The sequence below is a fragment of the Jaminaea rosea genome (assembly GCF_003144245.1).
Source record: "Jaminaea rosea strain MCA 5214 unplaced genomic scaffold BDZ90scaffold_21, whole genome shotgun sequence".
NCBI lineage: Eukaryota > Fungi > Basidiomycota > Exobasidiomycetes > Microstromatales > Jaminaea > Jaminaea rosea.
In genome coordinates, this window is record NW_020289995.1 from 20,270 (window position 1) to 46,338 (window position 26,069).

Here is a 26,069-nt window from a genome sequence, read left to right on the forward strand (position 1 = left end):
GATGCTGCGTGTGACACCTGAGGTGGCGGCGATACGACTGAGGCACAGCCGAGGCGACGAGAGGGTTGCGATGCGCAGGCCATCAGGAGTGGTTGTTGAGAAGCGGGGAGAGAGCGCTCGCCCAGACCGCTCGCGCGCGAATCGAGGGAGGAACCAAGAAAGAGCGAAGCGTGGCGTAATGACGCCCGACTATGTACTGCATTCGCTTTTTACTGTCCTATCTATCACTACCAACCTTGACCCTGACAAAACAACGCCTTTGCCCAAGCAATCGCTCTTCTTCGCATTCTCATCATCGAGCACGCTCAAGGCTCAGCCTCGAACTCCACCTGTCCGAGGCGGCATCGCCAATCAATCGTTATGATCCGCAATCCCAATCATCGCGCTGGTCGGCTCGCCATCGGACTTTTCTCCCGGACACCCAACCACGACCTCGTTCCGCCCACAATCGCAGCAATATCGTAGCGCCCGCCCGCGCAGCCACCGTTCTTTGGCACTCTTCTACTTTCGCACACATCTCTTTGTACCACTCGAGCAATCACAGTTTGGCAATCTCTGTGTCCCAATTGCTCGCCCTCGCACCCTTTGTGCCACTCGAGCGAGCAATCGCTTCTGTGTTGACGCATCGAAGTAGAGTGAAAATGTCAACAGATTTTGTTGCAGTCTCTTCTCTCCTCACCGCATGACGCTTCACTAAGCACCCCTATCCACAATCTCACCCGGTAGCATACCACCATGACAAGCAGGTCTGCAAGAGAGGCTCGCTGTCCATCGTCGCTCCTCCACGCATTGTGCCGGCCGCGGGAGGTCCGCGCACGTCGCCCCAGCCACGCGCGCCCGGGATCAATGGGTAAAAGACCCGACAAGGGCGCCGTACATGCACCTCAATCAAGTCGGCATCCTTCTTACCGCTCACTACTAGCCGGAGCATCGATACGCTCTTCGAAGCTTGCTTCGCGATGCCCCAGGCAGGTGATATGAGTCCGTCGACTCGTCTCCTAAAGGCGTTATGCCCAGGCAGACGGTGGCGAAATGAAGCGCACAGCACAACAAGGAATGCGAGGATCTGCTCTTATAGACGCAGGAGGACGACGAGGAAGGCTTTGCTCGGCAGGCCGAGAAGCAGCTCAACCTCTACAAGGCCATGCTCATGGATCAATTGGCTTTTGTGAAGTGCGGGGCAAACGGCTCGACAAAACACGAGCTCTTCAGCTGGTCCCAGCAAAAGGCTACCACCCTTCAGCCGCCCATCAACAACGGCCGCAACCTGTACAACTCTGGTGCCCGCCGCTGCCGCACGAAGCCGGACCAGGAGAAATTTGCGGTGCGCATGGCGCTCGCCTGTCACAAGCGCATCGCACCAGCCTTCTTCCGCTGCGTGACCGGTGTGCCCAAGCAGAAAGGCTATGCGAGGGCCAATCTGTTCGAGAGCGCCTGGTCCCATGATGCCAAACATCAATGGGGCAATGTGTTGTCGGTTTCGGCCACATCGAGGGCGTCATTGCGTGGCAGCTGCAGCAGCAAGCCACATTAATGATCGGCGAGATACCTTCCCCGGTCTCGTGGACAAAATCTACTTTGTCGATGCCCTCAACCCTGTCTCTGGCTCGCGAGACCTCGGTCTCTACGGCAGCGTCGGCGGATCCCATAGCGTCATGCCACATACTGCCTTGTGCGACTGAAGATGCGATGGACAAGTTCGGGGAGAGGGTGAAGAAGAGCATCTTGCGTGGCCAGGTCGGGGACAATGCCCTCTTTATCGGGTGGAACCAGGAATGGCCTCATCTCGAGGCGAGGCTGAATTTCGGCATCGGAGACGGACCAATGCGTCTGCAGTCACGCTATTGAAGGATGGCGGCGAGCGCTATGCTTCACAGCCGAAGGCGGCACACCCGAAGATGTCGTACCTCCTGCATCACTCTGGCTTTGTCCTGGTCCGCGGCCACTCATCGAGCTGGACATCGAGGCGGGACAATCCTCGCGCGGCTATACAACGCGGCTGCACAGCAGATCACCACCCGCATACCCACGCCATCCTACCTGCGCCCGTATAAGTTGGCGCATGGCTGCCGCATACCTCCTTAAACGCAACAATCATAGCCTTGTCCCTATCGTTTCCCAAATCGTCCGCTTTCATCGCTCAAGTCTGGACGCAATGCGCCACGTGCAGCGTAGTCGACGGCACTGACTGGACACAACGTCACCCTTACCCACAACGAGTTCGTCTGAGTCTCTTAGAAATTCACTGGTGAAATGCCCTGGTTTTCTGGGCGCTCGCCCTCCAGAGCGCCTGCAGCATCGCAAGCTACATCGTGCAAAGATATCGGCTTGGCATTGGCCGTACAGGTGGTCCTCGGCGTGACCACTTACCGTAAATGCAAGTTGGACATTTTGAGGGGGCGGTCCTGTCGTGACTCTCTGTGAGTAGATTGTTCGTGGAGAAAAAACTAAGTGATTGATGCTAGAGGGCTGGACATAAGGGGCTCTGGTCCGGGACGTTGCAAGGAGGCAAGGGAAGCAAGGAAATTGACTTTGCGAAGGTCAGAGCGTGCAGGGATCGGTTGATGCTTGAGCAGAAGCGGAGCGCCCGCCATGACAACCTCGGGACCCCCGGAATACCTGCTTGCTGATGCCGACGGGCGGGCGCGCTGCCCTGACGAGGCTGACTCTGGTAGAGAAAGGGAGCGAGGCAAGATGAGCACCGGCTCAAAGGTGGTATCTGACCCTGTTTGTCCTGCTTTTGGTTCTCCCTCGGTCTTCGCCTGGCTCGTATTGACTACTGAATCCCTTTGCCCTCAAGGCAAACCATCGAGTACGCCACCTATTGCGTGAGCGACTCGATGCGCGGTGCCCACTTTAGGTCCGCTTCAACTCGACTTCAAGGTACGGGAGGCGGCGCGGCGCGCATGAGGCCATGCGGCAACGCAGTGCGGGCGGGAAGGAATGGGCAGATGGAAAGCAATCCAAGTCAAGCCTTACTCGACTTGAGGTCCACGGGCAAGCGAGCAACTTTGCTTCCTGATCACCACCATCAGCACCGCCCAACGTTGCTTCCACACACTAGGAGTCGCACCTTCGCACGAAAGCTTCCTCTCGCGGTAGAGAGGCCCCCCTTTGGGCTCTTTCGCGTCGACACAACAACAAGAGCAGTGGAAACCTTCTCACCATTCTCTCTCTTTCCCTGCAATCTCAGCTTAGTGCTGAGCAGCTGAGTAGCAAAGTCCAGCCAGGCTGGTCACGGTATCCTTGGTCGAGTTCGTGCTGCTGGAAAGCGCTCGGGGAGATACGACTGGGCGGACCTTGATTATCCATTCGTCGTCGCTTTGCTCAGCGTAAACGCTATACTCTGCATCACGCCTTCTCGCAACAGAAGAAGCGATGCGACCGCGACCGAGCATCTGGCCTCTCCATTCTTTCCTGTCAACAGCAGCAGCTCGCAATAGGTGCCATTGATAGTAGCAAGCTGGGCCCAGTAAGTTCTCTTCCCACCACGAGCATGCCTCACCGGCTCCCTCTGTCGATCTCGCCACCATTCTTCCCTCACCGCGATCATGGGCGTCAAACCCGAAAGGCACTCTTCCCAATCACGTCAGCAAAGGAAGAAGTCCAAAACACTCGACAAAGCAACCATCTGCTGCCTGCCATTTGGGAAGTTGAGCCTGGAGTCAATGGCACAAGCTCGAGATGCCAAGCCACCAGCAACAGGGCTTCTCGCTGATTAACAGCTGTAAGTGGCTCGTGGGCCCAACGCCACTGTCATCGTCGAGCACGTGGGGCTCGGCTAGGCAAGAAGGCGCCGCCTCTATTACTGCCACCGCCGCAGTGGCCACTTCGGTCGCAGCCACCAGCGCTTCAACTGCCCAGTGCTTGGCCGTCATGGGCGTCCCTGCACCTTAAGGCGGAGAATTCAGCGGATGACGGCTTCCACGGGTCAAAGGGCTCAGTGCGCTGCAAGCATGGGCTAGGGCAAGATGAGAGAGCTGGGAGGCGACGTCTCGATGCCGGAGGACTGGAGGAGGAGGGGAGGGGGGGGGGGGGGGAGGGGGGGGGGGCTGTGGGGCTGAAGGAGGGGACTCGGGTGGGTAAGATGTCGACGCTCCGCAGCAGCAGGGCCCGGAGATAGAGGTTGCTGCTGGAGGCGAAAAGCCACAATATCAGCACTTGGCGAGGAGCCCGCGTGCGACCTCGATGATGTGTCAGCTCCCGAGGCAGGCTCTTTCCCGCTCGCACCAGGGACCGTCGACCCGCCCGGAGCTCCAGCCCGGCCCGCCAAGTCCATCGTCTCGATGCCTCGGGAGGAGTGGCTCACGTCGATGCCAGACGTCACGGACGAGTTCCTGGCTATCCGCCAGGCGCACACGAGGACAAAGGCAAAGATCCTGCGCGACGCCATGGTCGCGGCTAGGATGAACAATGTTCTGCAGGTCTCGACCTCCAAATTCAAATCAGCGTCTGTGGCGCTCAAACACGAGCAAGAATCTCTCTCCCTCCCTCTGAGGCGCACGCAGTCTCTCGGCCGGCCGGCAAATGGTGCTCCGCGACCTCGAGGCGGCTGTGCACATTGTCAATATTCGCATCAGCACCAAGTCGTCAAATCGCGCTTCTGGTCAAGTCGACCTTGACGCTTCAGTCGGGCGCTTATCCCGCTCCAATACGCTCTCCTGTTTCTTCTCTGCCGTCCATCCTTTGCCCTCTTTTATGTCAGGTCAGCCACAGACGCTCACGAGCTCATGTAGAAATATCCGGTGCTGGACGCAAGGGGGTACAATTCCGCAGGCTCTGACCTCCGCGCTGTCCTCTACCAGCCTCTCTGCATGGGCCGGGGCATCCGCCGCCTCATCTTCTACGGTGGCATGGCGATTGGCCAGACGGTGACGGAGAGGTCTGCGCAGCACGATGCACGCTACGAGGATGTTGTCGTCACCGAGGAGGGATATCAGGGCAAGCTCGTCCGCGAGTCGGAGGCGCAGCCGCCTCTGTGCACAGCCAGAGGAGAAGGACAGTGGTGCTTCTTACTCACGCGTGGCCCCAAGACCTGAGTGAGAAAGAGTTCGCGGGTGTGGCTGGTGGCGCAGGGCGAGGCACTGGTGCCACCGATTGCTAGGGCCCCCACGCCGCTGGACTTGAGGAGCCGTCTGTATCACACCGAGCAGGTCAGGTGAAGGTACGTTATTCGAATTGTGCTCGCCCACTGGGAGCGCATTCCTGTGGCTTTCTTGCGGCCCGCGGCGGGGAGCTTCCCACACGAGGATCTCTTCAAGGTCGCTTGGATCGGCGGCGGGTACGAAGGAGGCAATCACGCACCCTCCGTCGACCCGCTGGGCTGCCTCGAGGGCTCCCACGTCTGGCGCCTCAGGAACAAGCTACCAGCACCGTGGGCGAGAGTGAGGTGGGGCAGCAGTAAGGGGCCGCGCTCAAGAACTTGTAAAAATCTCAATTGGCTCCTAGATGTTGTCCATCTCGAAAATGCGGCAGAATCTGCACCCGAGAGACTGGCGCCTCACTATCCTCAACGACCCTTGGCCCAAGAATCGAGGCACACGCTCTCTCCCCGAGCGATCAGCCGCCGTCTTCCCTCCTGCGCCGCTATATGGTGACGCTCTCGCGCAACAGTCGCTACAAGGAGAAGTTTTGGCCAGTTCGGTGGGACGCCCAGGTTGTCAATGATGACTGGGGCCCCGGCTACTTCTTCAAACCCTTTACCCTTTCTGGCGAGGACTTTCTGGCCCCGTCGCTGCCACGGCCTCCTGGCGGCAATGGATGGATAGACGCGATGCGCTGAACGAATGATGGCAGAGTGGTTGCCACCGTTCACTAACGAGATGGCGCGCGTGTTTGCAGTTTGACGGGATACTGTAGGATACTATAGAACAGATTAGACTGGCCGAGCACGTTGTCTCTCATCTGACCGCAGACCTTTCCTTCTTCCGTTTTTGCCCTTCCGCTCACGGGAGCATGACCAAGATGAATTGAGTTCAAGTATGCATGACGCTCCAGTGACTGAGACTGGGATCGAGGTTGAGGTCGGCTCGCCGTTCAAGAGGACGGAGAGCGACAGAACAGGCCGTAAAGACAAGATCAGCTGTGTCGTGTACCGTGATACTGAATTAAGTCATGTGGGCCCTACCCGCGATACAAGTACAAGATTGTGGACACTTTCTCCTCCCCTCCTTTCGCTGCATTCGGAATCAAAGAGCCTGCTCCTGTCTGTGCGAGCGAACGCGCCATCTCCTGCCCTCTAGTCGTGGCCCGATGACCAGACGATCCCCCTCGTGCGTGTCGTCGAACATCTCCGTAAGCGTGTCGGACATGAGGTCCTTCTCCCGCTCAGAGGGGCGACCGTACAGATCGAGCAGCACGCCGTACGGGCCGAGCAGTCTTTGGCGGATCACCGAGACGAGCGGGCTCGTGATGTCCCGCAGGGAGGCGGCGGCGAGGAGACCTACGAGGAGGGAGGTGAGGCTACGGTGCGGCGCAAGGAAGGGAGGTGGTCAGTTCACTGGCATAGCTTGGCGCGCGGACTGTGGATGCAGCGTTGTTCACTCACCCAAAGAGGCCTGCAAATAGACAGAACAAGGCCAAAACGGACAGCCTCACCGTGCTTCCCACGACGGGCCGGCCTAGCACCTCAACCAAGGGCGCAGAGTCGAACAGCACGGCCGCGCCAGCCACGGTCCTTTTTGCCAGCTCGAGGGCGGCCGCATCCGCAAAGCTCATACTACCCGGCCTCGTCCCGGCCCCTTGTACCGCGGTGGTGATCGCGGCTCCCGTGGGCACGAAGTTGGAGAGATATTGCGCGTGCAGCAGCGAGCTAGGCACCGACGACTGGACGGTGTAGGTTGAGGGGGGCGTGAACTTGTAGACGGTGTCCACCACCATGACCTGGCAGTCGACGACGTTCAGCCCGCCTTGGTGGCCCCAAGTGATGAATCCCGTGTCGCCGACCAGCTGGCCGCTGAGGTAGTCGCCGATGCCGGCATAGGCGAAGCTTTGGCCGACGAAGGCGTAGCGAAAGGGGCTGCGAGAATGGGAAGGAGCGCGGGCGGGGTCAGCACAGTCAACCGCAGCTTGCCTCGCGGCCAGCCGGCCGTCTGTGTGACTCACTTAGCTTGCGCAAGGCCCGCAAAATAGTCGGCGGGCCCGCTTAGCGACATCTGGCCGTTGGTGGCCGGATCGATCAGCCCGTCGACATACGTAGTCTCGCCCACATTGACGCTGGTAGTGTTGAGCGTCGGACAGGTGAACCGGAGACTCGCCTCCGACGTCCCCGTGGCGCCCACACAGGATCCGTCCGCCTTGCAAGTAATACACTGCTGCGTGAGGGACTTGCAGTTCGCCCTCACTCCCAGCGCCCTGGCCGTGTAGCTTATGTTGGGCCTCGTTGCGGGCACCATGATTGCGGAGCCCTGATTCGTCCAGGCGGCAGAGTTGCTAGTTGAGGCGTTGGCGAAGGTGCGAGCCGCTTCAGGTTGGTCGATGTACATGACATTGTTGCTGCCACTGAAGCGCGGAGGGAGGGCCATTCGCAGAGGAGCTGGTATGAGTGAACAGCTCGCGGGAGTCATGTAGGCGGTATTCTGCGCTCACTTGTTTAGCCCGCACGAATCCCGAATGTACGAGTCTCTGTCCGCATTCTCCGGATCCGCCTTCCACTCAGCGCACCTCGTGTCATTGAAAGGGCGGCTGTAGCTCATATCTTGGGTGAGCAGGGCCTCTTTCATCTTCTCAACAACTGAGCGCGGATGCGTAGTCCAATGCAGTGCCTGATCGAGCGCACTGATGCCATAGTGGAGTACGAGGAGCCAGGTACACAGCAGAATCGAGAGGCGCAACGTCTTTGGCATTCTTACGTGCGAGTGGCGAGAGGTGGAACCCCAGCCTAGCCAAAGGCGGAGTGCTTCCCAGAGGGTGCGTGGGTTGGGCCCGCCCAGAAGACTCATGGCCGCGCCGAGGCTGATGGCGAGGTGCGAGGGAGGAGCGATGTGAGGTTAGATGCAGCTTCGCGTGGTACCGCAGGGATGGGAAGGTGCGGCGACTCACTGCACAGGTGTTGGCCTGCCTCGTCCTTCGTACACATTACTTGCGCGATACCACTCTGCGGCAACGATTGTAGCCATCAAGCCCACGACGGGCACTAGTGCCAGATCGCTGACTTTACTGACAATGTTGGACAGGGACGTGATGACATTGAACGCCGCTCCGGTGTAGATGACGCCGCCGTCTACGTCAACAACGTAGCCGTGAATGACGAAGATGTAGACGAGCAGAGCTGCAAGTGGTCCCAGCATTGCGAGGGCGAGAAGCACAGCCCAGGCCAAGGCCGCCCAGCGAAGCCGGGAAGGGGATTTGGAGGAGGGGTAGACAAGGGGTGGGGGTGCTTGCGAGGGGGAGATATCGCTGTAGATGAGGATGTGCGCTTGTTGGAAGTGGCCGGAGGGGGAAGAAAGAGGCTTATCTTCGGACTTTTCGCTCATGTTGTTGGTGCAGGAGGATTTTCGCGGGGCAAGTGACGACTTCATAGCATTGTGTAGGCGCCTTTAGTACTGTCCTCTGGAGGAGCTGACCATTCTCGTATCAGTCCCGCTCAAGAACGTTCAGCTGGAGTGCAGAGTTACTGCCATGGCAGCTCGCTGCCGCCTGGCCACATTGTTGACCTCGTCGTGTATCACAGTATTGCAAGTCATCGTCGTTGTGGCGCAGATCTGCCTTAGAGATCTGATCACGTCCCGCCCGACGTGCGCCACTTTTTTTTCTCTAGTTTGTATTTGGGTCACTGCTCCTCTGACTTGTGGCAGCGAGAGAGTACCTGCTCTCTTCTTGACATTGAGCGTCGGTGTGCTCAGGTCTAGGGGCTGGGCACGCGACGTCGACCCGGAGATGCGATCTGACTTAGGGTCGAGAGGAAGACATGTCAGTCTGTTGTGCGTCCCTGATTTGAGTCGTTCGCGGAGGCGGGCGGAGCTGTCTGGATGCACAGCGGTGAGGCGAAGGTTCCGCTGCAAGAGCGGGACCAAATTAGCCGCCGGGCCTAGATCCAGACTGCAGGCGGCGTGCATCCGCGCGCCCCGCCCCAGTCGTCTTGCACCTTTGCTTCCACCTTTCACTTCCACTAGCCGGCGGGACAAGTTGGTGCGTCGCTTCACATTATTGTCGCCTGAGGCCCGTCCAGCCAATCTCGTCGGTCCGCAAGCCTCATTTTATTCACGGCGATCTTCTTCCCTCACGGAGACGGTCTTCTGCGATGACAGGTCTCCATCTGAATGGCGTCCGTCGTACCGCGTTGCTGTAGAGTACAAAAGACTGGCATCAATTCGTCATGACAGCATACATTTCAGACGCAACCACTCGTCTTCTCTCGCAGCAATGGACTTCAAGCACTCGGCCCATCGCTACTCTTACCAATCGGTAGCTTCACACCTACCCATTGGCGTCTTTCTCCAGCCACCGGCCCACAAATTCGCCAAGCTACGCCTCACCCTCGTACTGTCCAGCTCCCTCTTCGCCTTTGCTCTCTCCATCGTAGGCCTCTACTCGGCACGCATCCAGCCCATCAAGCTCTACCAAGACGGCACAAGCGCAAGCAGCGTCTATGACGTCTTCTTCGGTCTCCTCGCCTCGGTCATTGGAGGCCTCATCGCCATCGGCTTCGGCGCGGGCTTGGGCGCTGTCCTCACAAAACGCTTCTCTGCTCGCGGCGCCGAGGCAGGCCAGTGGCTCCTCGCCCCAGAAGCCCTGCGAGGTCGCCCTACGTGGCGAGCCGGGCCCTTGCTCCTCTGCGTCAGCATCATCGTCGCAATGGTATACGCGCTCAGCCATGCCGCCGCAACTACACTCCTCGCCCCGGTCCGCACCGTATTCAATGAGACGTGGGCTGGCCAATACAGCGTCGGCCGCCGCTTTGACGTTGCCCTCACGTCGCTTTCCAGCGTCGACGCCGTCGATCTCAGCGGCCACGACGCGGCCGAGGTGTTGCAGATGTACCCGATCTACCTTGCCCTGGGGCTCAACCCGGCCACGACTCGCATAGCGGACACCTTTGGCCCCCTCGCCTTCACGTCGCTCGACCAGAATCCCGCCCAGCCGTACGTCGAGCTCAACATGTCCCAGTACATGGTAGTGGACGCCCCCCTCATCCACGCCAGCTGCGTGCCAGACGCAAGTTGCGCCACCCTGTCCAGCAGGTGCAACTTGACCGTAGGATGGAGCGAGCAAGTCCTATACCGGCTGCCCGATACGACGCTCACGCTGGGCAAGCACGAGGGCATCCAGTCCGTATGGCAGCGCACGCTCAATCTCTCTAGCCTGCAGCAGGAGACGATGCAATTGTGCAGCAGCAGCGACAGGTTCAAGCAGTCGGCTACGCGTTTCCTCGAGGTTGCGGCGCTTGCGGCGTACAACAAGACGATCAATGGGGATCAGAGGGCATTTGCTACATCGTCGACTCAAGTGAATCGCAAACGTGCAACCTCAATACCAAACCCGCAGGCGAGCATCATCCGTCATCCCGAGGCGGATCCAGCGTGGCATAGTCCAAAGATCGGCGTCGAGCAAACGGGTCTCGCTCAAGTTCCTGCGACTCTCTTTGATCATGCCAGCTCCTCGACCCCTCTCGCACCTCCAACTTCCGAGCCAAGTGTCGACGCACCCGCTCGGACGCCTGAGGACTCGCCAAGTCAAACGGGCACAGCTTATCCGGAGCAGGAGGTCCACACGCCGCAACAGCAGCAGGCCACGCCGAGTGAAACACCAATTGGGGCTCCTGCAACCCTGCCCTACTTCACCAACACCAACGAGAGAAACAATGTAGCAGCCACAACGAGCCCGGCCGCAACACAAGTCGTGCAGCAGGCGCAGAGCCAGACTACGCCAGCCCCTGTGGTCCCGGCTCCGGTCCAGGCTTCAAGCTCGATCTCCGCAGCGCAAGACCTCAGCAGCCAGGTGGGCGGCTTTGGCGTCATCCAGACCACCGCCGCCGCCGGAACCGGCACAGACGCATCCGGCCGCATCATCAAGGTGATCAGCCCCTCAGCCACCAGTACAGCCACGGACGCGACGGGTAGCACGGCGCCATCTTCCGCTTCCTCGTCCTCGCGGGGCTCCTCCGACCTTTCCGTAGTCCTCTCCGCCCTCCCCGGCACACTCATCCACTCGGTGGACTACTGGTGTCTCTTCACCCTCCCCAGCCAAGAGTGGTACTGCGCCATGCTCCTCGCCATCGCCTCGGCCTGCCTAGTGATGGCCGCCGCCTGCCTTCGTGCGCCCGGGGGGATCGACGCGAGCTCGGGCGGGTCCGTTGGGCTAGCTGTTGCGCAGAGTGAGGCGGCAAGGATTGGGTTGGCCGAGGTGAAGAGCGAGAAAGAGCTGAGCAGGCGTGTCGATGCATACTCGAGGGGCATGGAGGAGGGGAGGTTGGGCTGGTTCAGGACGCCGGGAGGAAGGGCGAAGCTATACCCTGTCACGTCGTGAGCGAGAGTACCGCTCGTACAGATACCTCATCAATGTCACCGCTACTGTCATCGTCATCTCCGGTAGAGCAATACATCACATGTAGAACAGGGCCTCGTCTCGCCTCACAAGGGTCAGAGGAGAGAGGTCAATGCATCGGGGCTTTGATTGGAAGAAGCTGGTGCGTCGAGCAGATAAAGAAGATGCAACAATGGGCTACAAGAATGGGTCCCCTCACCATGTCCGCGAGTGGAAGCGGGAGATGCTTCTTGCTACCGCTGCTATCCTCTTCGAAGCAATCGACCCAATAGGAGACGCTGTCGTAGGCCGGCGTATCGTACCAGCTGCACCTCGACGCCAGTAGTGAATCGGTTGCTGCAGGAGCAGACGTAGAGTGTGGCGTCAGAAGCCCCGTATCCGCTATCTGGAAAGATGCCATTGCTGTCTTGGACTCGCGTCGCACCATCGCAAATTATCGGTCCGATCGTGTACCCCTCCATGTCGGCTTTGGTCAAAGGGGCACACGAGGTTCGAGCATTTGGACATCGCTATTGGGCAGGGTCCCCAGTGAGGAATCAGGTCGTGCGGGCTTGCGGTGAAGCTGTGTGTAAGACAGCAAGGTCAGATGGGGAGAAGCCTCCGGATAGCAGCAAAATTACTCACGCCTGAACTTTGCAGGCAGCGGTATCAGAGTACGCAGAAGGAGCATCGCTTTGCCCTCCTGCTACGTTTGAGGAGCTCGAAGGCATCACCAGGGCTGACGAGGACGTTGCTGGCGCGCGCGAGTCCTCGTACGCCTCAGTGAGCGACACCAGCAGGGCGAGCATGGCAACCCGACTGGCTTGATAATATGCGCTCCCACATGACAAACGGTGTGCGGACAAGGCGAACTTTGCTTGCGATGGTATCCATTCAAATGACAGGGACGAGACATGCCAGCGAGTCAGAGGGACGGTGCAAGATCAAGCACGATACGCTGCAAGAAAGCTCGTCAAGAAGAGGGTTCAGGTCATGCCTCGCAATTCGACCTGTCTCCTCTCGTTGGCAGCTCCGTTCGATCTTGACGGGGAGGCGGTAGCGGTAGATGTACGGCTGCTTGCGCTGCTGCTGCTGCTGCTGCTGCTGCTGCGGATGGCCGTCGTAGCATCAACGGCAAGGCCACAGGGGTTCTTGTCGTTCGGCGGTGCTGTACACGAGCACTAGATGGACAGCTCCTGCCCATAGGGTACCTGGTCGAAAGAGCCGTCCGATGTAAATGGTCGTCCCGTGCAGATCTTGTACGCGAAGACTCCGCTCTTGCCCACGGGACCGTCGAAAGGTGTCCCGGCCTTGTCTTGCGCCATCAATGCGGGGATCACGCAATTTTCATCATCGTGTGGATCTCGGGTCCCAGTGAGGGCGCCGCGTAAACGGCTCGAGGCGGCGTTGCATTTCGTCTCGGTTGGAGGGAATGAGTAGGTTCAGTCGCAGTCGGAGGGGCAAAAGGGGCGAAGGGCCAGTTGCCTCCCATTTGCAGCTGCGGCGGCGTTGATCGACTGACGGCGGTGGGAGCAGGCGTAAACCTCAAGGCTCACAATCCCCAGATCGTCCGCGGGCTGAGGTTCTCGGCGTAGTAGGGGCTATTATTGTCTTTGGACAGTCGAGTACCGCCGCCGCAGATATACGTTCCCTGGTGGAGCAAGCGTTCCCGGCACCGGCCCATGTACACCATCTTCCTGAGGATCCGGATTGAGGGCAGACATAAGGCACGAGCCAAGGATCCAGGAAGGCGTAGAGGACAATGAATCTGAGCGATGCTGTCGTGGGTCAGACAACGCTTCTCTTCCTGCGCAATGCCAATCACTCACGTCTGTACGTGCAAACCCAGAGCTGAGGTCCAAGACAACAGGATGAGGACGATTCGGTAGGTTGTAAGAGTGAAACAAGCGCGGAGGTTGAGGGAAATTGATGAAGACGCAGGAAACGAAAGTATCGACACTAGAATCATTCTGAACTCCTGCCAGAGCTCGCGGCCATTGGTCCAGGCTTTCCAATTATAAGAGGCTGGTCCCCACAAAAGTGTCCCCGCACCTGCAGCGGGCGAGAAGCAGCATCGAGCCGCCCCTCTCGAATGCTGATCCGAACCGCCCCGTAGGGTCGGAGTTGACCGGACGGGCAACGCGGGACCGGTAAAGAGCAAGTCGCAGAGGCACATCCTCTGTGAAGACGTCCGCATGCTTGATTAGGAACTGATGGCCTTCGCCAGCGCGCATTGTAACATAGTTCGAGTGGACAAAACGTACCAGTGTGTAGGGCGCGGCGCCGCAGCGTAACCCTAAATCAAGGGCGCCTGCCTTGGCAGACAGGTGAAAGCCGGTCGGCACCGCGTCAACACGCCGATCAGAGATCAGTTGTACCAGCCTGTTGCCCAATCAATAGGCTTCGTAATGCAGGCTCTTTTGCTCCCTTCCTGGTCCGATGATTCCTCATCAGATATGATGCTCGATATTTGCCCTCTATGCACGGCCCTTACAGATGTGGTACCATGAGGCTTGAAGTCCGGATTGTCTTCCATTTCAAGCTGGGGCTGTCGGCCTCGCACCAACAGCGCGGCTCCGCACTATCCATCACTGAGCGAGAACTCCAAGGCCAGGTCTAGTGCTGGTGGCGCAATCCTTGAAGAGCCGAACAGCGGCATGGAGATAGCGAGAAAGTGGAGGGGGAATCCAACTCCGGCTCTCGCCAAAAGCCGTAGGAATCAAAAGGCCGGGCCGAAAGGCCCGGGCAGTGCGAGATTTGGTGATGCGGGGCAACGAACGCCTCTGGAAGCACTGAGCTTGATTTCGCGCGCACGTGCCAAAGCGGGTCCCGATGCAAGGATGATAAGGCCATCCGATCTCGCCGATTCGAACCTTCATAACCGAAAGTCGTGGCGCGTAATCGTAGCGATGGCAAATCGGGCCTGGGCCTCAGCGCTCAGGTTCATGTAGGACTTGGGTATTCCGGCGCCAGAAGGACGACTCGCCCTCGACGGTCTGGATTGTGGGCCCCCACAACCAATCGCCAACATTGTCAGATCCTCGAGCTCCGAAGAATCCAGGCTCTGATACATTCACCGTTTGGGTGTGAAAGCGAATCGGATGATTATCACAGTGTTACGCTGTCCGCCTTGCTCGAGGCACTTTTATAGGTATATGGAGGGATTTGGAGCCGGTACTGACTCTTCCAACTGCCAATCCTCTGATTGCTCATTGTACACTTGCGAATACGTCGCTTCCATGGCGGCATTCCACTCGCTCAGCTACTGGCAGGTCAAAGAGAATGTCCACATCGAGATGGATCATCACTTGGCCGAATACGCCAAAATGACGGAGGAAGGGCCACCGCCAGCTGCAAGCCATCAATGGAGCCTTTCGCAAGTTGCACAAGAAGTTGCAATTCCCTGCATGTGTGCCTTGAGTCCGAACGCCATGTGGCTCACCACCTCTCTGGCTGGTCAAGCGCTTCCCGGCAACACGGTGATTACTGTTCTCCAACAGCTTTGTGTTGGAGTCGCCAGCTTTGGTCTCACGTCTCTTGGATGAAAGGTAGCTCAAGGCGCTCGGTGGCCGTCCGCACGAACATCAAGAGGGACAACGCTCGCTGCTTTAATGGATCATGGGCGCTATCAGAGCTTGTGGAAAGCCTGGCGTCAGACGCGCGATCGTACTGAGCGGGGTGTGTACCTCCTGCTCGGCTTTCTGGCCATCTCACGGCTTCTTCTGAACGCAGGAGGTCGTCCGGAAGTACAAGTCGCCGGTCGGTCGACAATCTTGGACGCTGTTGCCTACACTCCCTACAATGACCTCTCGGAAGTCGTGAATGCATATCCGGGCACAATCAATCTCATCCAGCCAACGAATTTGGGCTTTTTCGCGAAAACCTACGGCGAAGCCAATGCAGCAGTACTTCCCCTCGGCAGTCACATGGCTAGTGAAACAAGCACCGTCCAAGGCGTCTTTCCCGGCGTGATCATAAGCGATATGAGCATGCCCTCCGGTTCCTCCATCGCTGAATTCCAAAGTGAATCTTGGGACAAGGTCATTAAAAGCAGTCACGACTCCCTCGAGGTTTCTTTGGCATGGTCGAATCGACTTCGGACCGTCAACGGTGAACCGAAGGAGCGCGCTGCGGTAGTATCCAAAGTGGGCATGTGCGGTATGGTCAACGACACAGTGTACGAATACGCCTGTGCGATGCTCGGATTCACTGCTGTCCAGCTGAGCATCACGTCCGCGGAGGGCTACATTCTGTCCAGCACCATTCTCGGCTTTTCAGAGCAGCCGCGATTCCAGGTGGGAGGCTTAGACCCAACGACTTTCTTGCCACAGCTCTTCATGACCTTCAACCCGAGCAATGCAGACGTGGCACAAGCTTGCAAGTCCGGCGGTGTGGCCCTCCTAACGAACACTATGCTGCACGAACTCAGAGGCGAGTACACCTACATCAAGCAACCCGGTGTTGTCGGTCGGTACAGTCCAGGGACCATCACCTTCTCCGTTCTTGGCGTGTCTTTGTTCGTCGGCGTCAACGTGATGGCATTTTTGCTCCTCTCTGCCATACTTGTCCTCGTCACACAGCGGCAAGAAGTTCGACAGTCGCCCTCGCTACTCACCATTGCGCGATGGTCTGAAGAGCTCAGTGAGCTTGTGCTTGCAGCTCTTCAAGAGAAGGGCGGAGAAATCTGGCAGGCGGAAAGTGTTGGCAAGGAGCCAATCTATGCCCACGAGGGCTGTGATCGCACTACTCTTCGGCGCAGCGCGCCAATCTAAAGGAGGCATGCAATAAGGGAATGCCGGAAGCAGGGTCTTGTCCATTTCGCCGACCTGCAGACTCGGGAACATCTCGCTGACAGAAGCCTTTTGGCGTCCTAGAGTGCTACAATGGGATCGCTGCCCAGAACGTGCAACCTCAGGAGCGGATGCCGGAGTCGCGGGTGGGATAAGCCTCTCATTTCCAGACGCCAAGTCAGCGCTGGGATCGAGAAGGACGTTTGGGGCTTTGTTTTCGCTGGACCTTTTGTTGGCTTGCCTCTCGCGATCTAAAAGGATAGAAAGAAAGCTGTTCGACTTGCGCTCAGCCCGTACCACCGCCCAGAATGTCGACGGCAGTTGCGACCTGACCATGATCGGTATGCCCCCGATCGTGGCGCGATGTGCGCTGCGACTCCAAGGACGTGGGTAAGCAAGACTCGCGCTGTCGAGAGCTGCCAGTCATTGAGCCACTCCATGCTCCCCGAGGTGTCTTGCCCAGTAGAGCCGACATGTCAACCGCAAAGTGACGTCGAACTCGCAGGACGACGAGCTTCAAGAAGGGTCGCTGTCGCGCGAACGCGTCAGCCAGGACATGTGACACCTGGCAGACGCCAATGAACACGCTAGTAGGCCCGCGGTAGTCTGCTCTCAGACGTGAGAGTTCTGCTTCGACGCTCGTGGCTCTAAAGCCGCTTTGAGGGCTGTCCATTTGCGGTAGCGCCTGGAGCGCGAAAGGTGCGATCGTTTGTCAAGCAATCAGTACTAATGAGTTTCTGAGAAGGTGGTGGACCATCGAAGTGACGTACGAAGTAAGCATCAAGATCGAGCGAAGGCGTCTGCGCAGCGACAGCCAAGATGCAAGCAAGCAGGGGACCATGTTTCGGGTTCAAAAGCTTGTCAAAATTGCCATGGTGCCAAGCAGCGCTGAAACCGATCCTCGAGCAAATGTCGTACATCCAATCCAGCTCCCGAAACCATCTCTCGAGGAGGGCACAGACGTTCCTCCGTTCCTTGAGGTACTCCTGCACCGCCTGCTCCCATGTTGCAGTCGAGACAGGGCGAGGCTGATGACTAGCTCCGTAACGCTCACGCAGCGAGCTTGGTCGAGCTTTTCGTCGTCTTCATATTGACAACCCTGCCGAGTACGCTTGCAATGGCCACGTTGCGATTGCACTGCGTGGATGGAGAGGTTCAGTCAGTCTCATTGAGGGTTAAGAGAAGACTTCCCGAGTGCTTTCCAACCTTTCTCGCGAGGGCACGGCAGCCATTGCAGCTGACAGATGCCTGGAATGCTGTCGCTGTCTGCAAAGCGAGACCCGTTGAGGTGGTGTCGGACAGCGCAAATCGGCGCAAATGTGCGAAAAGCGATCGTTGGTGGGCACATCATCCACCAGGCCAAGCCCTCTGGCAAGTGGTTGCGATTCTGAATGTCATGCGGCGCTCCGCGCATTGCTTGGGCAGGCCATTTTGCACTTTCAGACCCATGGTACTGGAAGTGAGTCAAACCTGAGTACAGCAACAGATCTGCAGGACCGTGCACAGGCTTCCGAGAGGGTCAGGGGAGACGGGGGGCTTGCGACACGACGCTGCCGTCTGCTGCCACGCGAATAGCTCATCGGTACTCCGCTCGCTTGTCCGACTCGCGATTTACCTGCCTCTTTCGGCAAGCCAGTCCGCAACATCGCGGTGCCCGCACTGCGCGGGAGCCCGATCACCGCCCCTCAGATACATCCTGCACGCGAAGGAGTCTCCGCACCGCCTCTCGATCACGTCTCACCACAAGTCTTCCGACGCGGTATTGGTGTCCGTTGTAGCCCCACCGCTACGAAATCTTCTAGTCTTTCCTACACTTGGTCGCCCTTTGCCAGGCACTCTATTGGCTTGACCGCCTGTGCAGGTAGCGCCTTCTCGCCTGTCGTTTCGTCGCCCCGTTGACCTGCATAAGGGTCCGCAAAAGCGCAGGCCCGTTGCCGAGAATCCGCGTGCGTTACGCCCTAAGCTCGGCGGTTGCAAGGTTCGGCAAAGATCAGGCGTCCAACGGGCGAGGTGCCTTGCGGCATCTTGGCCTGAGTCCGCCGCATCCTAGCATCGTCGACGCCCCGTGTGGCCGGCTTGATACCAAAGGCAGCCAGAGCCTTGAGTTGCGTAAGAGATCCTACAAGAAGAGCAGTCCGAAGTCAGCACCCCGTCGATGTAGCGAAAATTCCTCGAAAAAACCTTTCGTTGACACTCATACCTCTGCCCCCAGCAATGGGCATTGTAGTTGACGGCAACGGGCCGCGAGAGGAGCTAGCCCTCTACAAGGCACGGCATGCATACCTCCCTGCCACCTCGCCCTCTTACGGAAGTGCGTAGGGAACAGCAAGATCGCGATGTTCAGAGCGATGGCTGACTATGGAGCTTTTCCGCGCGCTGTGCTCGCCTCAGTCGATTCTCCAATGGGTCTCATCAGCTCGTTTGCATTCGCACCAATGTATCTGTACGCCTCGATGAAGGGCAAATTTGACTTCTGGCGCAATCTGCTTGAGAAGACACTTCTTCGCCCTGCAGCAACAACGAGCCAGGATGATCCAGCAGTCGACCTCTCCATTCCTACCCTTGACGCGGGCTGCGGACGCGGACTTGTTCTGGTACAGACGGCCAAGATACGGGCCCAGTTGGCCGGCACTATGATCACGGAGACTCGACTGGCCAAGTCAGTCGGCATCGACCTCTTCATCCCGTCAGATCAGACCGGCAACTCCGTGGACGCGACGTGCTCGAATTTGGTCGCTGAGGGTGTCGCAGAGGTTACCGAGCTATACAAGGCGTCCTTCCTTGCGCTGCCTTTCGAAGACAGCACGTTCGGTTTGGTGACCAGCAGTCTTGCTTGTGAGCATAAGGAGCCGCAGTCTTTACATTCCCATCTCACCTTCGGTCTTTCTTCCTCTCAGTGCACAATCCCAAGCGTAAAGAAGATCGCTTGAAGGCCGTTGCTGAGCTCGGTCGCGTGCTCAAGCCTGGAGGCACTCTCCTTGTTCTCGATCTGGGTGGATACGTGCGATACTTCCGCAACCACGTCAGGGACGACATGGGATGGAGGGACGTCGACATGACTTGGGCTGGAATCGGCACAAGTTTCGGGGCTTGGCCGACATACGTTCTGAAAGCCAAGAAACCGGTGTAGGCCAGTCATTGCGTGAGAAGCAGTGTTCATCTGGCGCACCTCATGAAGATGCAGTGAGTACTCCAACGTCGGACAGCGACCGAATTGAGCATCTTGCCAAACGTCATGCGGCAAACTTCATTCGAGCGCCGATTGCCCTTCGTTGGACGAGAATGTACTGCAGATTGCTTTGCCGAGCCGACCTCGCCGGAATCCATCAGCGAGCAGCACTCTGAGAATTTACTCGATACGCGTGTATCCCCGAAGCATAGACGCTGGAGCTCAAGACTTATATGAGCAGGAGCTAAGACTATTCTCCGCCTGCAGGCTGACTTCAGGATTGTTACTGTCGACAGAGACCCACTATCAATATCACACTGTGCTTCTATCGGCACTGTTAGATTTCACGTCGGCACGTTGAGCACGAAGGAGTGACGAGCTGAAGCTCGGGAGAGCTTCCAAAGGGCGAAAACAAATGCCGCAGTGCGGTCCCTTCATCAGCAAGCTGGAAGGCAGCAGATCGCCATCTCATGACCCAGTGTCCTACATAAGGGTCTTCAATCGGCCTCGAAGAAAGATGCAAAATCTGCTCATGCCCGTGTCATCAAAATCGGGCGGTGGAGACGCAAGGATGACAGCAGCAAGGGGCGGTATAGCAGAATTGCTTGACCTCACGCGGACTGCTGCAAATCGACAGCCTTGTCGCAGTCCCTCCCAAGATCGCCGTTCGGAAACAGGCCCAAGTCTCCCTCTTTCGGGGCAGGGAAGTGTGGAGCGTAGGGAGGCCCCGATCGGAGGGGCTTCACAGTATCTGAAGATACTGCTGAAAGAACTTCAGACATATTTCACGACCGGGCCACCATACAAGACAGGAGTGGCCTTGCGGCAGCTGGAATACCGAGTAAAGGAGCACTGCAGGCAGCGCGTCGCTTTCCCGCCGGACAGCCTTGCATGTGACCTGATTTGCCCCGATCATCCGTCAAAGCAAGTTCTTACATTCAGATGAGCGTCCTCGTCGGCACACTGACTTCTAGAAGTCACCGTGTCCCTCGCCCAACACGGCACTGCCATACGGAGCGCTACGACAACGGCTATGGAGGTGGGATCATGACCGGGTCGGCATCCCCTCCGATGTTGACTCCTCCGCGGAAAGCGCCTCCCCAGCCGCCGTTGAAATTAAGCTCGGCGGGAGAGGGCAAAGGAGCGCCGAGGACCAAGTAAGTTGCGCAGGCAAGCACGACAAGGCAGAAGATGTTGATACCAGACATGGTGGTCTGTTGTCCTCGTATGGCCGCAAGCAAGGGATCATGCTTTATGTATTGAAGTTCTCATCAGCTGTCATGGCAATGAAGCTGATCCGCATGCCCTGACGCCCCAATATCTTCGCGCGCGGCAGGGAGCGGGACGCCAAGCGGAGGTCCACTGCGTTGACGCCCCGAAATGCTATGACTCTGCCCTTCTTTTTGGCGCATGTCACTCTGCCAGCTCTGTCGCGCTGACAAGCTCGTGTTCGCCTCAGTCGCCATTGCAATGCCATCCATAGTCACTGAGGCTTCATCGCTAAGCAAGTCGGAGGTCACCGTCAGGAAGCGGGATACACAACTTGCGCTAAGACGTGCGGCAGCCGCGCAAGTAGTGTGGGCGTTGAAAATTTGCGGGACCGTGGATCGAAGGGCGGGCCACATGCGATACTGTAGAAGTCGATGACAGCCGCTGCAGATGCAACGAAATCCGTGCCCGATGTGGCTGCCAAGTGTGGCATTTTCGAAGTGCTCCTGTGACATGCGTGCAGTCCATTCTTCGTTCTTGGGACACTTTCAGAAGCTGATGCTCTAGCGTTTGGTCTCGACACGCACGCATCATCGAGACCGCCCAGCTCTTCATCGACGGGGAGAGCTGGCCTGGCAGCGACGGCGATTTATCAAGGAGCCCACAACGATGTACTCTTCGTGCTCGGAGGGAGCTCCCTGGACACTGCCATTTGTGACCCTTGCACGGGAGCAATGCCCGCGCCCGCGAAGAACACGTCCACTTCGGATCGTTCGGTAGCCCTACTTTGTTGAGGGCTTGGTCGCTTTCGGATTTCAGGGGGCGGGAGGCTCTATGCCCAGATGCTGTGCAACATATGATGTGTTGGCAGCATCACTTTCGGCGACCGGTTCTTGGTGCCAAAAGATGCTGGGCCTGACGAAGTCACGGGTCGGACGATACGCGAAAGGCAAATGCCCCGTCGAGAGAGGATACGAAGGTTGCTGATGCTCAGTGAGCGTCCGACACGAGCGAACATGTCATCCCAGATTTGCGTCGTCGTCCCTAGAAGGCCGATTGCTTGTTGGACGCGCTGTCGACGTACGTCAAAGAGGAAAAGGCGGAAGATTTGAAGAAGTGCCAATGACGTGATGTCAAGGCAACTGGAGCGTGAGCGCTTACTTCTCTCTCGAAGCGACCGTTTGGATTTGCTGGCGCGGAAGATCATTTGCCCGCTGTGAGCCGTGCGATGCAGGCGGGAAACATAGCCCGGCGAGTCGATACCTGGGCCGCGCACGCGAGATCGCTCCCGTCGAGCTGAGCGGGGCCAGAAATCGACGCCCAGAGACTCGACGTCGAAATGGACGGACGGCGTGATTTCGCTAGCGTGGCCCTCGACCGATGGAGGCGGGCGGGGGGCACAGCCACTGGCTCCGGTGCGTGGTTGATGCGAACGTATCTGCCCCGCATCGGCTGCCCGGACACTCTCGCCGACGAGTTTCACGGGACCGACTTGCGCTGGAGCAGCTGGCGGCAAGATGTGGAAGGCGGGTCTCGCGAGATTGGTAGAGCAGTGTAGCGGCGCGGCGCGAGCGCGTCGAGGAGCAGAGGAGCGAGGGGAGCGCAGGCCAGAACGGGGGCTAAAGTAGCATCGCCGGCGACACACGCCGCGCTCCGTTATCATTTCGATTGTCATAGTCGCACAAGTACAACAGAAGCTACGCTCCGCTAGTCCAGCAGCGTGCGCTCTGATCGTGAGACAAATTGACCAGCGTGCGCTCCGTGTCTACTCGCCGCGGTGCCTGAGAAGGACGCAGCGAAAGATCAGCCAACGTCTATCGCTCTGTCCTCAACCCGTCTCACCTGCTGCGTCCCGCGCTGCTCAGCCCTCTTGGCGTCGCGTTGCTCCTTTTCCTTCGCCCAGCGCTCCTCGTTCATCTTTTTGAGCTCGCGCTTCGTAAGTTGGAGGCGGCCAAGGCCTAGCAGGTCGAGTCCGAGCATTGCGTGGCGTGTCGTGTCGTATGTGCGGGGTGTAATGGAGTGTATGGTAGAGAGGCAGGATGCACCAAATCCCCCTCGCTGGTCCCGCGTGCCCGGTCTCACCGCGCGGCATCCGACGCAGATGTGCAGCGGAGCGCCAAGATCGCAGTGCGGGGTGAAAGGCACGCGGCAATGGCTCGGTCCTTCACGCTTGATCTCCTCTTTGCAATCTATCCTCGCGAGGAGGGTCTGACCACGTGGTTGTCGCAATGACAGGTGAGCCCCTCGGCGTCCCTATTTCCCAAAGAGCCTCCTCTCCGCGAACACAAGTCCTATCTCGTAATGCACACCACGCGCTCCAGCTGCCAAGCTCATCATGAGCTGCTTCACGTCAGATACCCCCACGTAGCGCTTTCTCGTGTCTACAAAGGCCGAGTGCTCGTCCCCTACCCTAGAAAGCGGGCAGTGTGGTCTTCAAAGAAAAGCCAAGCTGTGTGCGCTCAGGCTTTCTACGCCTGTCTACACTCTAGCTTCTCCCCTTCTACTCTCGCATCTCCCTCTCTACTCCGGAGAACCGGCGAGGAGGTCGCTTTGTCGCGTTAGGAGAGAGGACCGTGCAAGCAAGATGAAGGGCAGAGTGCAAGAGAGGGGAGAGGCGGTCCCGCCCACGTGTGGGTTTTGACGATGAGGCGGAGCGCGGAGGATGGACATGGTGCGGGGACGGGAGGAGGAGCGCTCGATCAGGTGGATGTGGTGCCGGTGCCGGCAACTGTGCGCGTATCTAGACTCTTGGTCAGCTCTACTTCGGCAATTACGGAGTTGGCCCACCGAGCACAGTCAATGTAAATGTGCCTTTGCCCCTCTGCCTCGCCTCGCCCAGCGCTCGCTTCACACCCGCAAAACCCTCCCCGCGACCGGCCCATCGGCTCAATTACGCTCATTTGGTCATCAGTCACATCAGCGTCTCTCCGCGCCCTGACTCATGACCTGACCTGCTCGCGAGCCGCGCATAGAGCAGCCTCTGCAGCTTCTCCAGCAGCAGCACGTTTGGAGAGGACCACTCGATGCACGACGAGCCCGCAGAAAGGCTGATCTGCATGAGCGAGTCGCTCTTGACGAGAAGAAGTGCAGAATGAGCCGAAGTGCCGCGAATATGCCAGCTTGCCTTGTGTCTGGGAGCAAAAAGGCTTTCGCTCCGACATCTTTGCTGATCGTCGAGACGAGGACCAGCAAGGAGTCGATGTGCAGGCCTTGTTCGCCTTCACTGTCTCCTCTCTGCTTGCGTACGCCCAACGCAAAGGGCCCAATGATCTTGATCTGATCGCGAGGGCCTAGCTGATTAGCGAGAGCGACGTGAAGAATATCGTTAGCGCTCATCTCGCGATGAAACTGCTTTTGATTTGGTGTTGGTTAAGTGTGTTGTTAGTAAGATGGCAGACGTGGCAGCAGTGACGGCTCAAACATTGTCGGACGCGGCACCTGCGTGCCCACCTCCACCCCTCGAGGGCCACACGCGAAGCGAAATCGCCCCGTCCGTCCATTCTGACGTCGAGTCTTTGGGTGTGCTCAGCTCAACAGGAACGATCTTGGCTGCGCGGCCGAGGTATGGAATCGACGACCTATATTCGTGCTCCGCTTGCATCGCAGGGCATCTAGCAGGCAAATAATCTTCCCAATGATTCCGCCGCAGGGAGCGAGTAGAAGCACTCAAGTCCCAGTTGCCTCAACAACACGACATTCCTCCTTTTCAGACGTAACACCTTTCCTTCTTTGATGTGTGTCCACGGCGTACCCGACAAGTCATCGACCTTCTTAGTAGAATCGCACAAATCTAGGATGCTATCTCCGCCCATGTCGGGCGCCCTTTGGGAATCAGCAACCTTCGCTTCTTCTCTTGACGGGGCCTTTGCCTTTCGCGATCGTCCGACCCATGACTTCGTCAAGCACAGCATCTTTCGGCACCAGCCATCGGTTGCCGACAATGGTGCTGCCAAAGCCTCAGACGTTGCACGACATCTGGGCAGATACCCTCCCGCCCGCAAAATCCAAAGGGGATCGACTCCCGGCAAGAGAAGAGCTATCGAACGATCCGAAATGGACGTCGTCTTCACGGACGCGGGCCTGCCTCCCAAGCAAAGTCCACGCAAGACGGTGTCAAATAAGCACTATACGAGCAAACCTCGCGAGGAGACATCTTTGTCGCCTTCTTGCTCAATCCCCATCGCTGCTAGCCCGACCTTCTCGTTCGATGAAGAGCTAGGCGGTCTCGATGATGATCCCGGATTGAGACCAGACGCTGAAATGTCAGCGCCTCGAAGTGTCACAAGAACGAGGAAGGGGCTGCGCGCCCGCCACACGAGCACTCCGACAAGGCCGCAGCAGTCGGCCGCTGCACCAGATTATGGTTCCGTTCCATCTATAGCGGCTGTCGCCGACTTCTATAGCATCACATTGAGCCCGCCCTTCGACCCGCGGTTTCATCAGCGTCCAGATTGCACTTCACTTGCTCCACTGCCGCCCGATCCTGCGTCGCCACAAGATGTCACCGATGGACATCATCGGCGCCGGAGTTCTGTTCATGTTCCTGACGCTGTCGCGGACAACACGGCTCCTAGCCTCCCCAGCGTGGCGGCGAAAGCGTCCGACCCTTTACACGATGCAACGACGTCTTCGACAAAATCTTCGACACAATCCGCCATTATACAGGCCGACGATCTCATGAAGCAGCTGCGCTGTCGTTCCTCCGACGGCTCAAATGAAGAGATCGCAGCGTGTGACAATTGTCGTCGACGCAAGACTCGCTGCGATCGCATGAAGCCGTGCTGCGACAAATGTCTCGCTCGTGAAGAAGAATGTACTACAGACGATATCCTGAGAAAGCGAGGGCCACCCAGTAAGAAGCAAAGAGCTCTTCTCGCCGCCGCAGGACTACCTTTCATTCACAGTCGTGTTAGCAGGAAAGCTGGGCACAAAGGGCTCGCGGGCGAGCCGACTTCAGGCTTGTGGCCAGCATCGCCCCCGCAATCTCCGCCAGGCGTACCGTCGACTTCTTCATATCAGGTCTCGCGACCGCAATCAACGACGAGAGCTATGGCATCGCTCACAAGAGGCGGGCGGGCCCTCCCCAATGGCACCAGGCGGACCCATCGAAAAAAAGCCGATGTTAGCTTCGGCCGCGAGGCAGGGCAGTGAAGTCATCGACGATGACTGAGACCAATCCGATTCGCCTCGGATTTGCGGGCAGCCGCTGGTGAAGCATCGCGCCAGGGGGTGTTGCAGCTCATTTTGATTCTTTGCCCACAAGCGAACGTCAGTATGCGAGCCTCAGCTGTAGCCGAGAAGCCGCGAGGTTAAGGCCACTTAGCCAAGCGACGCTTGTAGACGCCCAAGACGAAGATGTCCCTCGAGGTGCTTATAATTGAGCAAATGACGAGGCTGATTCAGACTCGATCGACCGAAATTGGAAGGCTGTCACGGAG

At 58.3% G+C, this 26,069-nt stretch overlaps 14 protein-coding genes across 14 annotated transcripts; 6 read left to right on the forward strand and 8 right to left on the reverse strand.

Annotated features, from left to right (window-relative positions):
• Positions 1-849: 849 nt before the first annotated feature.
• BDZ90DRAFT_127122 (hypothetical protein) lies at positions 850-1,988 on the reverse strand. Its single transcript, XM_025503336.1, has 2 exons — positions 1,376-1,988; positions 850-1,290 (listed from the first exon to the last, which is right to left on the reverse strand). Exons 1-2 carry the CDS (start codon positions 1,722-1,724, stop codon positions 1,073-1,075), a joined length of 567 nt encoding a protein of 188 aa, XP_025358937.1. The 5' UTR covers positions 1,725-1,988; the 3' UTR covers positions 850-1,072.
• Positions 1,989-3,683: 1,695 nt separating this feature from the next.
• On the forward strand, positions 3,684-4,718 carry BDZ90DRAFT_127033 (hypothetical protein). The gene is made up of 3 exons (XM_025503334.1): positions 3,684-3,742; positions 3,824-3,930; positions 4,111-4,718. The coding sequence occupies exons 2-3, from the start codon at positions 3,915-3,917 to the stop codon at positions 4,620-4,622; spliced, it is 528 nt and encodes a 175-aa protein (XP_025358938.1). The 5' UTR covers positions 3,684-3,742; positions 3,824-3,914; the 3' UTR covers positions 4,623-4,718.
• A 1,244-nt stretch (positions 4,719-5,962) lies between these two features.
• Positions 5,963-8,836, reverse strand: BDZ90DRAFT_235070 (hypothetical protein). The gene is made up of 5 exons (XM_025507250.1): positions 8,041-8,836; positions 7,588-7,953; positions 7,105-7,500; positions 6,548-7,018; positions 5,963-6,462 (listed from the first exon to the last, which is right to left on the reverse strand). Exons 1-5 carry the CDS (start codon positions 8,517-8,519, stop codon positions 6,189-6,191), a joined length of 1,986 nt encoding a protein of 661 aa, XP_025358939.1. The 5' UTR covers positions 8,520-8,836; the 3' UTR covers positions 5,963-6,188.
• BDZ90DRAFT_126720 (hypothetical protein) lies at positions 8,414-11,665 on the forward strand. The gene has a single exon (XM_025503332.1). The coding sequence runs from the start codon at positions 8,620-8,622 to the stop codon at positions 11,464-11,466; it is 2,847 nt and encodes a 948-aa protein (XP_025358940.1). The 5' UTR covers positions 8,414-8,619; the 3' UTR covers positions 11,467-11,665.
• BDZ90DRAFT_126719 (hypothetical protein) lies at positions 11,666-12,331 on the reverse strand. Its single transcript, XM_025503331.1, has 2 exons — positions 12,109-12,331; positions 11,666-12,046 (listed from the first exon to the last, which is right to left on the reverse strand). Exons 1-2 carry the CDS (start codon positions 12,270-12,272, stop codon positions 11,866-11,868), a joined length of 345 nt encoding a protein of 114 aa, XP_025358941.1. The 5' UTR covers positions 12,273-12,331; the 3' UTR covers positions 11,666-11,865.
• A 510-nt stretch (positions 12,332-12,841) lies between these two features.
• Positions 12,842-13,887, reverse strand: BDZ90DRAFT_126896 (hypothetical protein). Its single transcript, XM_025503333.1, has 3 exons — positions 13,728-13,887; positions 13,293-13,642; positions 12,842-13,160 (listed from the first exon to the last, which is right to left on the reverse strand). Exons 2-3 carry the CDS (start codon positions 13,637-13,639, stop codon positions 13,016-13,018), a joined length of 492 nt encoding a protein of 163 aa, XP_025358942.1. The 5' UTR covers positions 13,640-13,642; positions 13,728-13,887; the 3' UTR covers positions 12,842-13,015.
• An 815-nt stretch (positions 13,888-14,702) lies between these two features.
• BDZ90DRAFT_228922 (hypothetical protein) lies at positions 14,703-16,235 on the forward strand (the record flags this gene model as incomplete). Its single annotated transcript, XM_025504851.1, has 2 exons — positions 14,703-14,942; positions 15,096-16,235. The coding sequence occupies 2 exons, from the start codon at positions 14,703-14,705 to the stop codon at positions 16,233-16,235; spliced, it is 1,380 nt and encodes a 459-aa protein (XP_025358943.1).
• A 152-nt stretch (positions 16,236-16,387) lies between these two features.
• BDZ90DRAFT_127081 (hypothetical protein) lies at positions 16,388-17,271 on the reverse strand. The gene is made up of 2 exons (XM_025503335.1): positions 17,024-17,271; positions 16,388-16,938 (listed from the first exon to the last, which is right to left on the reverse strand). Exons 1-2 carry the CDS (start codon positions 17,171-17,173, stop codon positions 16,540-16,542), a joined length of 549 nt encoding a protein of 182 aa, XP_025358944.1. The 5' UTR covers positions 17,174-17,271; the 3' UTR covers positions 16,388-16,539.
• Positions 17,272-18,446: 1,175 nt separating this feature from the next.
• On the forward strand, positions 18,447-19,437 carry BDZ90DRAFT_235075 (S-adenosyl-L-methionine-dependent methyltransferase). The gene is made up of 2 exons (XM_025507251.1): positions 18,447-19,088; positions 19,151-19,437. The coding sequence occupies exons 1-2, from the start codon at positions 18,602-18,604 to the stop codon at positions 19,381-19,383; spliced, it is 720 nt and encodes a 239-aa protein (XP_025358945.1). The 5' UTR covers positions 18,447-18,601; the 3' UTR covers positions 19,384-19,437.
• On the forward strand, positions 19,343-20,531 carry BDZ90DRAFT_127181 (hypothetical protein). Its single transcript, XM_025503337.1, has 2 exons — positions 19,343-19,395; positions 19,719-20,531. Exon 2 carries the CDS (start codon positions 19,838-19,840, stop codon positions 20,366-20,368), a length of 531 nt encoding a protein of 176 aa, XP_025358946.1. The 5' UTR covers positions 19,343-19,395; positions 19,719-19,837; the 3' UTR covers positions 20,369-20,531.
• BDZ90DRAFT_127217 (hypothetical protein) lies at positions 20,531-21,304 on the reverse strand. Its single transcript, XM_025503339.1, has one exon. The coding sequence runs from the start codon at positions 21,144-21,146 to the stop codon at positions 20,694-20,696; it is 453 nt and encodes a 150-aa protein (XP_025358947.1). The 5' UTR covers positions 21,147-21,304; the 3' UTR covers positions 20,531-20,693.
• BDZ90DRAFT_127216 (hypothetical protein) lies at positions 21,305-21,957 on the reverse strand. The gene has a single exon (XM_025503338.1). It carries the CDS (start codon positions 21,836-21,838, stop codon positions 21,464-21,466), a length of 375 nt encoding a protein of 124 aa, XP_025358948.1. The 5' UTR covers positions 21,839-21,957; the 3' UTR covers positions 21,305-21,463.
• Positions 21,958-23,370: 1,413 nt separating this feature from the next.
• BDZ90DRAFT_127223 (hypothetical protein) lies at positions 23,371-24,039 on the reverse strand. The gene has a single exon (XM_025503340.1). It carries the CDS (start codon positions 23,965-23,967, stop codon positions 23,548-23,550), a length of 420 nt encoding a protein of 139 aa, XP_025358949.1. The 5' UTR covers positions 23,968-24,039; the 3' UTR covers positions 23,371-23,547.
• Positions 24,040-24,165: 126 nt separating this feature from the next.
• Positions 24,166-25,982, forward strand: BDZ90DRAFT_127243 (hypothetical protein). The gene has a single exon (XM_025503341.1). It carries the CDS (start codon positions 24,364-24,366, stop codon positions 25,780-25,782), a length of 1,419 nt encoding a protein of 472 aa, XP_025358950.1. The 5' UTR covers positions 24,166-24,363; the 3' UTR covers positions 25,783-25,982.
• The last annotated feature ends 87 nt before the right edge of the window (positions 25,983-26,069 follow it).

Coding starts and splice junctions, on each gene's coding strand:
- BDZ90DRAFT_127217 (XM_025503339.1), bottom strand. CDS start 21,146: ATGTCACAGGAGCACTTCGAAAATGCCACACTTGGCAGCCACATCGGG.
- BDZ90DRAFT_235075 (XM_025507251.1), top strand. CDS start 18,602: ATGGCTGACTATGGAGCTTTTCCGCGCGCTGTGCTCGCCTCAGTCGAT. Junction 19,089..19,150: donor GGTGACCAGCAGTCTTGCTT/GTGAGCATAAGG, acceptor TCTTCCTCTCAG/TGCACAATCCCAAGCGTAAA.
- BDZ90DRAFT_127122 (XM_025503336.1), bottom strand. CDS start 1,724: ATGCTCTTCTTCACCCTCTCCCCGAACTTGTCCATCGCATCTTCAGTC. Junction 1,291..1,375: donor TTGGGCACACCGGTCACGCA/GCGGAAGAAGGC, acceptor TTCGTGCGGCAG/CGGCGGGCACCAGAGTTGTA.
- BDZ90DRAFT_127181 (XM_025503337.1), top strand. CDS start 19,838: ATGCCGCAGTGCGGTCCCTTCATCAGCAAGCTGGAAGGCAGCAGATCG.
- BDZ90DRAFT_126720 (XM_025503332.1), top strand. CDS start 8,620: ATGGCAGCTCGCTGCCGCCTGGCCACATTGTTGACCTCGTCGTGTATC.
- BDZ90DRAFT_127081 (XM_025503335.1), bottom strand. CDS start 17,173: ATGTACGACATTTGCTCGAGGATCGGTTTCAGCGCTGCTTGGCACCAT. Junction 16,939..17,023: donor TCGATCTTGATGCTTACTTC/GTACGTCACTTC, acceptor TTCGCGCTCCAG/GCGCTACCGCAAATGGACAG.
- BDZ90DRAFT_235070 (XM_025507250.1), bottom strand. CDS start 8,519: ATGAAGTCGTCACTTGCCCCGCGAAAATCCTCCTGCACCAACAACATG. Junction 7,954..8,040: donor GGCAGGCCAACACCTGTGCA/GTGAGTCGCCGC, acceptor CCTCGCCATCAG/CCTCGGCGCGGCCATGAGTC. Junction 7,019..7,104: donor GCGGGCCTTGCGCAAGCTAA/GTGAGTCACACA, acceptor CCATTCTCGCAG/CCCCTTTCGCTACGCCTTCG.
- BDZ90DRAFT_126896 (XM_025503333.1), bottom strand. CDS start 13,639: ATGTGCCTCTGCGACTTGCTCTTTACCGGTCCCGCGTTGCCCGTCCGG. Junction 13,161..13,292: donor CTGGGTTTGCACGTACAGAC/GTGAGTGATTGG, acceptor CCGGATCCTCAG/GAAGATGGTGTACATGGGCC.
- BDZ90DRAFT_126719 (XM_025503331.1), bottom strand. CDS start 12,272: ATGCTCGCCCTGCTGGTGTCGCTCACTGAGGCGTACGAGGACTCGCGC. Junction 12,047..12,108: donor GCTGCCTGCAAAGTTCAGGC/GTGAGTAATTTT, acceptor TCTTACACACAG/CTTCACCGCAAGCCCGCACG.
- BDZ90DRAFT_127223 (XM_025503340.1), bottom strand. CDS start 23,967: ATGAGCGCTAACGATATTCTTCACGTCGCTCTCGCTAATCAGCTAGGC.
- BDZ90DRAFT_127243 (XM_025503341.1), top strand. CDS start 24,364: ATGTGTGTCCACGGCGTACCCGACAAGTCATCGACCTTCTTAGTAGAA.
- BDZ90DRAFT_127216 (XM_025503338.1), bottom strand. CDS start 21,838: ATGATCTTCCGCGCCAGCAAATCCAAACGGTCGCTTCGAGAGAGAAGT.